Here is an 11,645-nt window from a genome sequence, read left to right on the forward strand (position 1 = left end):
CTGTTCTGCAGACAGAGAGTGAATTCTGTCCACTGGTGAAGGACAGTCCTATTGTTGCAGAATTCTTGGAACCTTGCTGTTGGTTCAGAAGCCCTGAAGAAGGATTTTCTTGTTGTATGTTTACAGAAATCCTGGAAGAGGGTTTTGCTAATGTTTTCAGGGGTCCTAGGACTGTTCTGCAGACAGAGAATGAATTAATGAAGAGACTGGCAATGTATCTAGTGGCCTTGCTAAGCTTTGTCTCCCCAGGAACAAAGCTTGCTGAGAACTTGCCTAGTGTCAAGATGAAGAAAAGACCTCCATTTGGGTATTAAATGATGTGCTTAAGCTTGTTGTAACTCTGGGGTAGATTCAATTGTGATCCAAGGGTGGGGAACTTTGGACCTTTTTGTGCTCTGTGATTGAACAAATGAATGTACTTTACTTATGATTGGAAACTCATCTCCATTTGAGAACAGGGGCTTTGTGATGGACTAAATGAATGTACAGCCTAGGAGTGGAGCAGTATTTAGAAGAGGGACTTTGTGATTGATTAAATGAATGTAATATCCAGGAGTAGAGTAGTACTTGATTAAATCACACTTGGGGGTAGTACTTGGAGATTATTGAATCACACTTAGTAAATGCCATATTTTGAATGATGTTAAATTTTGATTCTAGCTGTTCTTAATTTGTCACTGAATAAAATGGAGAGCACCTATGCTGGTATTTTGAACCTTGGGAAGTTGCCTCTGCTTGGCATTACAGAAGGCAAGCAATTTGATACAGATTATGCATGTGCAATCATGCAAAATATTTCCATATTCCACATGTTGCAAAAGAAGATGCAGACCAAGAGACCCCAAGAATAAAAAAGTAAAAAAGGCATGCTGCATGCACTTTCAGATGAGGTCCTTGTATTATGAGTTTTAACTATTTTACTTTGTTATGGGACCTCTAACGAACTGGAAGTAATCTATAATTTCAAGGTAAAAACAAAACATCAATAAAGTTTAAAAAAGAAAAATTTCCTTAGGATTAGGAAAATCACCTTGGCTGCTGTGTGGAGTTACTGGCTCTAACCCCTGGAGTAAATCTTTTCCAGGCCTCAGTTGCCCCACCTGTAAAAGAGGAATCACCAAGCCTTCAGTGTTTACACAACAGCCTGTAGCTGGAGCCCTCTAAGCCTATGACAAAAAAAAAAAAAAGAGAGAGAGAAGCAGCCAGTTTCAGTGCGTTAACACGTGACTATGCGTAATGACGCCCAATGCGACCGCATCTCGGGGAAACTCCGAAAGGCCTCCCAGTGCCTGTCATGAGTCGCTCCAGTCGAACTACAACTCCCTCAATGTACTGCGAAACCAGAGCTTTCTTGCGGCCCTATTTTTTTTTTTTCCTGTCTCTCTTCGCCTAGTGTGGCCAGTGATTCTAACTATCGTTCACCAACGTCTGACAGCTTAGTCGTTTCAAATCTGGCGCCCAAATCACAGCCCGGCTCAGGGAGGGGAGAAGAAAGATAGGCTGGCTTCGGCTTCTCTTTTCTTTACGCGGAAATGTTTTAGGTTTCTCGTCAGGCATATGTTTTTGCCCCCCGTGGGACTTCTTGGAGGGATTTCCGGCTGTAAAGGACCTCGCCGCTTCAATCCCCCGGAAGTGCCTCGCTGGAGCGATAGGGCCATGGTGTCGAGATACCGGGGCTGATCCTGACACTGGGCTGAAAGCGGGCCCCTGAGCCCGGGACCCCGGCCCTGCCGGTGTGGGGGAAGCTCGCCCTACGCCATGGCAGCTTCCGTGTCCTCGGAGCCTTTCGAGAAGTTGCACGAGATCTTCCGTGGGCTCTACGATGACCTGCGAGTGGTCCCCGACAGGCTCCTGGGGACTGGGGGAACCGGTGAGTCTTCTAGGCGGGGAGCGGGTGTCCGGGGATCCCGGGGCTCAGGTTTCCCCATTCCTTCCGGGGCTTGCGTCACAAAATCAGGGACTGGGGAGGAAAGGCTTTGGGGGCCACCTGAGTCTCCCCAATTCCAGCCCAACCCTTCATCGTTTCTTAAGTGCTTCTGTGCTTTTCTTAAGCGCCCGTTAAGCATTATGGGCTAAGCGCCGGGATTAGTTAGTAAAAAAGAAAATGGTCCCTGCCTCTAGTTGTCAAGACCATCTTCCTAAAGCACAAATCCGACCGCCTCTTTCTTTCCCCTTCCTCCCCCCCCCAAAAAAAAAAAAAAAACTCCGGAGGCTCCTATTTTCTCCAGGTCAGAAGTTAAATCCTCTATGTGGGTGTTCAAAACCTTTCATAATTTGCCCCCCCCCATCACCTTTCCATTCTTTTTATATTTTGCACCCCACCATGTACTCTTGGATCCAGTGACACTGGTGGTCTGGCGTTCCTTGAATAATACACTCCCATTTCCCGACTCCAGGCATTTTCACTGGCTGTCCGCCATGCCTGGAGTGCTCTCTCTTCATCGACTTCTATCTTTCTTCAAATTCCAGCTAAAATCCCACCTTCTACAACAGGAAGTTTTCTTCTGTACCTCTTAATTCTATCGCTTTCCTTCTGTTGCTTGTGTTTAGTGTACCCATACTGTGTAGTATATAGTTGTACACATACTGTATTGTAATTGTTTGGACGCTGTCTGAGGGAGCAGGAGCTGATGTTAGGTGCTTGATAAATGTTTCTTGATTGATTCCACTCCAACATAGCCCAAAGACCAAGATCACTTACCTACCAACACTTTTCTTGAAGATCTCCATCGAGGGGACAAAGAAAGTTAAAAAACAAACCAGGTGTCGAAGTAACTCAAAGTCTGCTGGGGATGACATTTCAACAGCAAACAAGATATTCAGGATAAATTGGAAATACTCTCAGAGGGAAGGCATTAGTATTATTAAAGGGCATGGACTGGTTGCCCTTCTCCTGAAGCTATTTGCTTTATTGATGCCCTTCCTAAAATTTGGTACCTAGAAAGAAACAAAATATTCTAATAAGTGATCTGACTACAGGTGACTGCCACCTTCCTAGGCTGTGCATCTGACTGTAGCTACCTTTGTGTTGCTTAGTGGGGGCACCTGACTAGTGTTGGGGATGATGTGCTTCTCCCCCAGGTTTGCTTTTTAGTTAGGGCACCAGTCTGAGAAACCATCTTCTCTAATCTGTTTCAGTACGAATGTCTCAAAAGTTCAACTACTTTATAATTCTGGGAGCTTATCTTCAGATACAGCTTCTCTTAGACTCTTCTCCTGACTAAGCATCCCCATATTGTTGAACTGATGTTATGTCAAGTCAGCAACCTTCTATGTTCCAGGTAACCTCGCCTCACTCATCTCAGCTGTTCCTTAACTTGTAAGCAATACTAGAGAAAGTTGACTTAATTCAGTTGAATAAACATGATCAAATAAAATAACACTTCTAAAGCTCTTTGCAGACCTTAAAGCACTATATAAATGTTAGATGCCAATAGTAGTAAAATTTAGGGACTGTGCTTAGGCATGTGGGGAATTTGGGTTAATTGGTAGGGATAAAGTTAATAAGGTAAGTTGAGGAATGTCTTGTCCTTCTGGATCTTTAAAAACAATAGATTTTTCAACTCTTATGGTTTAGGTATGGCCTTCTAATTCTAATCCTTGTGGGATCAAGGTGTTTCAGTTTTTAAGGAGGAAGTAATATTCCTTTTAACTTAAGAGATCATAAATAAGCTGCACTATTAATGAGAAAAACAGCATGCATTTTTTTATTGTCTTTCATCTAAAGTCTATCAATACTTTATGATTTGTTTTAGAGATAAGAAGTGTGTTCTCTGTGCCTAGGGGTGCATGTTGTATTACAGTTGAGAAGAGTACTGGTGCTATGTGATACAGAGGTAACAGCTTTCTTTGAAAACCAGAAAACTCAATAGATTACATCTGCCACATTCTCAACCTGTTCACCTCTGTCTAGTCCTTTCTTTATCATGGCCAAAGAAAGGAGACAGGTTAGGAAAACTCTGATAAATTTAGTGTCTACTCAAATTCCATATGTGTGAAATATTAGGTACCATGCCAAAAATGTACGTCATAGTTCTTACCTTTACCCTGTATTCTGTAGTTTACGTTCTAAAACAATACAATATGTACATTAAAGTCTGTGACAAGGTATTTTTGAATCTAAGATACAACTCTTTTCCTATTGCATTCTTCCTGGTCTAAAGATACATGTCATTAGAAATACTAGATTAAATAGTTAGAATTCTTTCAGATTCTTCTCACAGGTGTTTGTGTTAGCTTAGGAAGACTTGCCAAATGTATTATCACCTAGTTCTCGTTTGTTCATTTATTCTTCATTCATCTTACTATGTGTAAAGCATTCAGTGCTTCCTGCCTCGATTCCTTTAAATCAGACAATTCTCTGCTCTTCTGGAGCTTCTGTTATGCCCCAGTGTGGATGAGTGGTCTGGTACATTGAGGTTTTAAGCATGGGAGAATGTTGCATGAAAAAGCCATTTAAGTGCTTGCTACATGCCAGAATATAAGCACAAAAATGAGACAGTACCTTCCGTTAGGAATATTACATTCTAATAAGGAGATGCAGTGCACATCTCTGAACAGTGTCCAGGGAAGGGAAAGTCTAAGAACTTACAGGAATTGTTAATGGGACCGTAGAGCAGTAACAGTTGAATATATTGGTCTGATTACTGTTCCCAGCATAGTAGTTTTCTAATCATAAATTTCCTTCCAGGGGGTATTATGCCTTATGCCACTTTTTGCACACAGATAATTACTATAAATACATTGCAGACTCCCTGTATGTCTTTCCTTTGTCCTTTTGGACCCCCAGAACTTTATTTGATTATTGTGGTATTTTCCATATTTGCATCCATGCAGAATGACCAAGAGGACATCAGTATGTTTTAGAATATATTTTTATTTCGTTAAATATTTTTCAATTACATGTAAAAAAATTAACATTCATTTTTTAAAAATTTTGAGTTCTAAATTCTCTTCTCCTCTTTCCTTGAGAAGGCAAGCAATTTTATATCACTTATACTATGTTAAGTCATGCAAAATATATTTCCAAATCAGCCATGTTGCAAAAGAAAACAAAAACCCTCCAAAAAGTAAAGTTTAAAAAGTTTATTTCAATCTTCATTCAGAGTTTATCAGTTCTCTCTGTGGAGTTGGATAGCAATTTCTTCAAAGGTCTTTTAGAATTGGAGGATGTTAATGTTAATAAAGATTTTTTTTGTGTTGGGAAGCAACTTAAGATTATTGATAGTACTATTTCCCTATTTCCCAAATGCATTAAAATTTGCTTTCTCCTCTTCTGGGCCCAAGTTGTCCATAAGATGTTCTGTCCCATATGTGTGTACTTATGTATAAATACTCATGCCTCCAGCTGCACATTATAGTATGGAAAATTTAATCCATTTGTTTTTTCTTGTATGGGTTGGTTCTTAGGCTGATCTCTTATTTGTAATCATAGAATTCTTCATATTCTGTGGCTTGATCAGCCTGTCATGGTGCAAACCAGAACAACTGAAGCTTCTCACCTATCTACAAGGAATCTTCCTCCCATTTAGACCCAGTGGTTGCACTTATCAAGGAATCTTGTATTTTAATTATGCATAAGAGATTCCTTATTGGAGAGGCTTTAAAGGCTGAAAATATGGCAAGTGTTATTTTGTAACCAGTAAATAACAACAATGAAAAAATACATGCCATAGAGCAGGGCTTCATAAACTTTTTCCAGCCTTCAAGGCATTGTGTGACCTAAGGGCATGTGCAGTGCAAACTGCATGCTTTGTGTTCAGAACCAAGGTGGCATATCTGGGATGCAGTATGGACAAGCACCCCAGAAACATCTCGGATTCATAACACATTTGATTTTTAAATTAATTTTTGGTCGTTGCACATTCAGAAACCTTTTACTATTGCCAAATTCTTCGAGACTCCCACATTCAGTTGCAACTCCATATATATGTGGGTCATGACCCACAATTTAAGAAGTGCTTCAAATAGAGGATATTTTGAAGGGGTCTTCAAATAAAAAATATACATGTAGGTAGGTTCAGAAGTCAGTGAGGAGATCTATTCTTTAGAACTTACTGTTCTTATTAATCTATTTCTTCATGCAGAGAAGAAGGTAAACACAGTTCATATTTGCTTGTTTAAAAAACACAATTTGAGCCAGAAAGATAATTATAACTATATAGAAACCTGTTAAGGGTAGAAGACAGGTTATACAGAAGAGAGGCTAGGTGGCACAGTGAGTAAAGCGTGGGCCCCAGAGTCAGGAGGACCCAAGTTCGGTTCCATTCCGGCCTCAGACACTTAACACCCACACAAAAAAAAACTAGCCGTGTAACCTTGGACAAGTTACTTAACTCCAATTGCCCTCCAAAAAGGCCAAAAAAAAAAAAGAGGCTGTATTCCAGGATCTGTTGATCCCAAGAAGCAATGATATTTGATACTTATTTATTGACAACTTATTTTGAAGTAGTTTACCTTGTGAGAGAATCTTTTTACCCTTACTGGCTAGGAGCTCTGGCAGTCATGTCTATACTAATATCAAGAAAACCTAGTTGAAAAGTTATAGTTAGTAAATTGGGGTTCATCTCACCCCCAAGTCCGGATTGGCTTCATTTTTGTCAAAGGATTCTACTGCAGTAGAAACAAGATGAATTCTACTCACTTGGCTTTTGTTTTCTACTTAAAATAATAAACTACTTAAAAACCTAGTTTCTCATTTTCTCAGTGGTGTACAGTGAGAAGTGGTATGTTCTTAAGTTTGGGAGAGTGAATGTGAAGATTAATGAAAAGCATGGGGAAAGTGTATGTTGAGGAAGTATGGTTTTTGATTCTTACATTTTGTCAGTGTGTTTCAGATATTAGGAATTTTTGAGTGCCTGCTATGTGCAAAGCTTTTATAGTAGACACTATGGGAGGGTTTTGTGATGGATAGCACATCTCTGATCCTTACCTTTAAGAAATTTACTCCTAAATTGGGGTATAGAATACATAAATGTGAATGAAGAGAAAAGTAACTGGAATTGTGACTCTAAAACAGACAGACTAGCTTTTACAAAAACAGAATAAATGCATACAGATTTGTGCTGTCCTCCATATGGGGACTAATTTGTGCCACAAAAGAAAAACAGTCCAATAACTCTGTAGCCCTACCTTGCTTTTGACCAAAAACCATCTTATCTAGCTTGATAGCCTTGGTCTTTCTGCCTTGAGTCTCTTTTAATTTCAGGTTCTTTTGCACTGGTGCTAAAAGTGATATTCTTTTTTTTTTTTTGCTTTTTTTTGGAGGGCAATTGGGGTTAAGTAACTTGCCCAAGGTCACATGGCTAGGTTTTTGTTTGTGTGTTAAGTGTCTGAGGCAGGATCTGAACTCAGGTCCTCCTTACTCCAGGGCCAGCGCTCTACTCACTGTGCCACCTAGCCTCCCCCTAAAATTGATATTCTTAAAGCACAAGTCTAATGTCATTCCCCTCCCCAATTAACTCCATCAGCTCCCTATTACCTCTAGTATTAAATAATAACTCTTGTTTGTCATTTGAAACACTTCACAACATAGGTAAAAGCTGCCTTTCCAGGCATATTATATTACTTCCCTTTCTAGATCCCACAGGCTAGCCAAACTGGTCTTACTGTATTCCTTATAGAAGACCCCCATCCCTGTGGCTTCACCTTCACTGTGCCACGTCTGCACTGCTCTCCCTCGTCATCTCTGCCTCTTACTCCCTTGCTTGTTTCAGAGACCAGCTCAAGCCCTAACTCCAAATGAAATCTTTCTTATACCCTTCCTTGCCCACCCTCTGTAAGGGCTTACCTCCCAAATTACCTTGTACATAATTTGTATTGAGGATATCTCGTCCTGTAGAATATATGGTTCTGAAGGGTAGGGACTGTTTCATTTTTGTCATCAGTGCCTGGCAAACAGGGTCTTAGTGTGTGTGTGTATTTTTTTTTTTTTGTGTCTTTTGGAGGGCAGTTGGGGTTAAGTAACTTGCCCAAGGTTACACAGCTAGTTTTTTTGTGTGGGTGTTAAGTGTTTGAGGCCTGAACCGAACTCGGGTCCTCCTGCCTCCAGGGCTGGCGCTTTACTCTCTGTGCCACCTAGCCGCCCTAGTATATATACTTCTTGATGGAGTACTTATTTTATTCTCCAGATGTGTTATTACTGACCATTTTGAAAAATCAAATCCATGGAAGCTATTCTTCACCATTGAGGAGGAAAAAAAAAAGATGTTTTTAAAAGGCCCTTTTTTAAAAGTATTGAGTTTGTTTTGATGGAGATGATACTACCTTTCCTCCCTCCATACATTGTTGTTGTGAGGATCAAATGAGTTAATATGAAAATGCTATACCAATATCCACTGATTGTTACTGTTATTGCCATAATCAGTTGTTACCATATAATTACCACAGGTTAACAGAGAATAGGGGAAAAGTAGAGTGAATGGCATGTATAAAGGTCATGGAAGCAGACTAGAGCATTTCAAATATATCTTTCTCTGTTTTCCAGAAGAGAAAAAGAAGTTAATCAGAGATTTTGATGAGAAGCAACAGGAAGCAAATGAAACGGTGAGATCCAGGAAATAAGGGGCTTCTTTCTTTTACTTCTTCAGAAGCTGAGATCTGACGCTGTGACTGCAACTCTTTATGGGCCTTAATTTTAAATATCATCCTTATTAAATGGTGGGGCAAATGTTGGTGATGGGTGCTGTAGAGAAGAGATGGATGGCATCTGTGGACAAGAAAAGTTTGGGGGTGGTCCTGAATAATCATGTTTTGATGGTGAGGGTGGCTGCTCTAAAATGGATCTGTACTAATCTTATTTTAAGAATTTTTGTGCAAGTGAAATAATGGAATCAGAGGTTTTTTGGTCATCATTACTTGATAGTCATCTCACTCTTAAAGTACACTTTAAGTACTATCTATTTTTGATAACTTAGAAGGGGAACTGAGGAAAGACTCCTACGGAAGTGGTGTACTTACTTTACATTTAGCTACTTTGGTAATAATATTAAGCAACATTTATCTAATACTTTAAAATCTGCAAAGCACTTTACACCTTTTTTTTTTGCTTTTTGGAGGGCAATTGGGGTTAAATAATTTGCCCAAGGTTACACAGCTGTGTGTGTGTGTGTGTGTTTGTGTGTGTGTGTGTGTGTGCGTGCGCGTGTGAGAGAGAGAGAGAGAGACAGAGAGCTCAGTGTCTGAGGGCAGATCTGACCTCAGGTATTCCTGGCTCCAGGCACAGCACTCCACTCACTGAGCCACCTACACATTTCTTTTGATCCTCACAACAACCCTTATAACACAGTTACTAAAGGTTAGCTTATTTTTTTCTTTCCAAAAAATTAATTTTTTCCCTTCCTTCCCTCCACTAGACAAAAATTAAAAAAAATAAAACTCTCAGAACAAATATTTAGTCCATATTTTATGGAAGAGGAACCTGAGGCTGAAAGGGGTTAAGTGGTCACCCAGCTAGTGTCACAGGTGGGATTTGAACTCAGGTTTTCACTCCTCAAGGCTACAGTACTCACTGAAAACAAGTGGTCAGTTGATCCAGTGAGTTAGAGAAGTAGTTATATAGGTAGAAACTAATTGTTGGGTTACAGTTCCTACTAGTGCTTTCCAGATAAGTTTCCACTGGGAATAAGGAGATGGCAGGCTTCCTATTTCTAGGAGACCCTGAACCAAGGGATCAGATGGTTGATAATGTAGGAACCATGATACTGAAGAAAATCCCTACCGCCTCTGTGTGATGAACTGAGCACACAGCAGGTGCTTGGTATTTGTTGATCTATGGCTAGTAAATGTTGATTAATGATTTATGTTGGGTTATAACCAACCCCACAACTTGGAGAGAAACTGTTGTGGCAGCTGCAAATTCTGCGAGAGACCTGCTTTCCCTGCTTCTGTCTAAAATATTATGTCTAAATATGAGTTATTAATACTCCTGACTTGACAGTTGGCAGAGATGGAAGAGGAGTTACGCTATGCCCCCCTATCTTTTCGAAACCCCATGATGACCAAGCTTCGAAGCTACCACAGAGACCTGGCCAAGCTCCAGCGGGACGTGAGGAGCACTCCACTGATAATGCTGCCTGGAGGAGACAGCAGATATGGGGCATATGCCATAGAGAATGAGCACATGGTAAGTTCCTGCATTTTGAGTACATTTATAATGAGGTTTATTTTTACTTTTGCTTTGTCTGAGATAATTGCTACCCCTACCTTTTTTACCCCAACTGATGCCTAATAGATACTGCTCCAGCCCCTTATTTTTACTCTAGTGTCTCTCTTTCAAGTATGTCCCTTTTAAACAACATTGTTGGATTCTTATTTCTAATCCGTTTTACTATACACATACATTTCATGGGTGAGTTCATCCCATTCACCTTCACAGTTATGATTGTTGTGTATTTCTCTTCGCCCTGTTTTTGCCCCATTTATCCTTCTTACTGTGTCCCTCCTGAAGGCTGTTTTACTTCTGACCACACCTCCTTTAACCAGCCCTCCCTTCTATCAGCCTCTCTCCCCTTCTCTAACCCCTCTCGCCTACTTCCCTGTAGTGTAAGGAGAGATTTCAATACCCAAATGAGTATTATTCCTACTTTCAGCCAATTCTGATGAGAGGTGAGCCTGCCACCCCTAACCCTCCATTGTAAAAACTCTTCCTTTTGCACTTCTTTAATGTAAGATAGTTTTGTCCATTCTTCCTCTCCCTTCCCCCTTATCCCAGTACATCCCTCTTTCTCACTTATTTTTTTCGAAATCATCGCATCATAGTTATCTCATACCTATGCCCTCTGTATACTCCTTCCTGTTGCCCTAAAATAATGATAAAATTCTCAGGAGTTACAAGTATCTTCTTCCCATTTCTCCTATTGATTTCCTTATGATTTCTTTCATGTTTACCTTTTTATGCTTCTCTTGAGTCTTGTATTTATTTCATAGTCAGATTTTCTATTCAGCTCTGGTCTTTTCATCAGGAATGTTTGAAAGTCCTTTGTTAAATATCCATTTTCCCCCCTGAAGGATTATACTCAATTTTGCTGGATAGGTCATTCTTGATTGTAATCCTAGTGCCTTTGCCTTCCAAAATATCATATTCTAAGCCCTCTAGTTCTTTGATGTGGAAGCTTGTGGCTCCACAATATTGAATTACTTCTGGCTGCTTGCAATATTTTCTTTCCGTCAGTGAATTTTTGTACCTCTTTTTCTGTGTGGTCAGTTCTGTTTTTTAAATGTGAGCTCTTTGGTGGATTTTTGTGCCTCTCATTATTTGGCCAATTCTTTAAGGTGTTATTTTCTTTTTTTCTGTTTTACAAAAATACATTATACTCTAATTCATCCTCTTGACTGAATTGATTCCGTGTGTTATTATGCTAAAAGTATTAAATTTTGTATAATGAATTCCAACATATGCTTTTAGATGCTTAAGATATTATGACAGTCTCTGTAATGGGGAGATCCTGATGAGTAGATAAAAGATTTGGGGTAAAGAGTAACTGTCATTATCCTTGGGTTGATCTTGACTTCATGCATATAATTTCTTTTTTTTTTTTTTGATTCAATTTATGACTCATTTGTTTCCTTTTAGTTTACAGGATTCAATTCCACAATTCCTTGAATTTCACATTTTGTCCCCCTCCCCCCCCCCCCCCCCCCCCCCC

The 11,645-nt window shown here is 39.9% G+C and overlaps 1 protein-coding gene across 2 annotated transcripts in view; it reads left to right on the forward strand.

Moving 5' to 3' along the window:
- Window positions 1–1,228: 1,228 nt before the first annotated feature.
- VTI1B (vesicle transport through interaction with t-SNAREs 1B) overlaps window positions 1,229–11,645 on the forward strand; it is a 20,818-nt gene continuing 10,401 nt past the window's right edge. The window contains exons 1-3 of one of the 2 annotated variants that reach the window (XM_069094911.1): window positions 1,232–1,870; window positions 8,486–8,544; window positions 9,938–10,123. In XM_069094911.1, the coding sequence (XP_068951012.1) occupies window positions 1,759–1,870; window positions 8,486–8,544; window positions 9,938–10,123 (357 nt within the window). In that variant the 5' untranslated portion in view covers window positions 1,232–1,758. Of the gene's footprint in view, window positions 1,871–8,485; window positions 8,545–9,937; window positions 10,124–11,645 lie in introns of both variants that reach the window. The other variant, XM_069094913.1, reaches the window with a different exon arrangement.

The sequence above is a fragment of the Petaurus breviceps genome, unplaced genomic scaffold (genome assembly GCF_028583685.1).
Source record: "Petaurus breviceps papuanus isolate PSGF00001 unplaced genomic scaffold, PetGlider_PUasm1.0 222718, whole genome shotgun sequence".
NCBI lineage: Eukaryota > Metazoa > Chordata > Mammalia > Diprotodontia > Petauridae > Petaurus > Petaurus breviceps.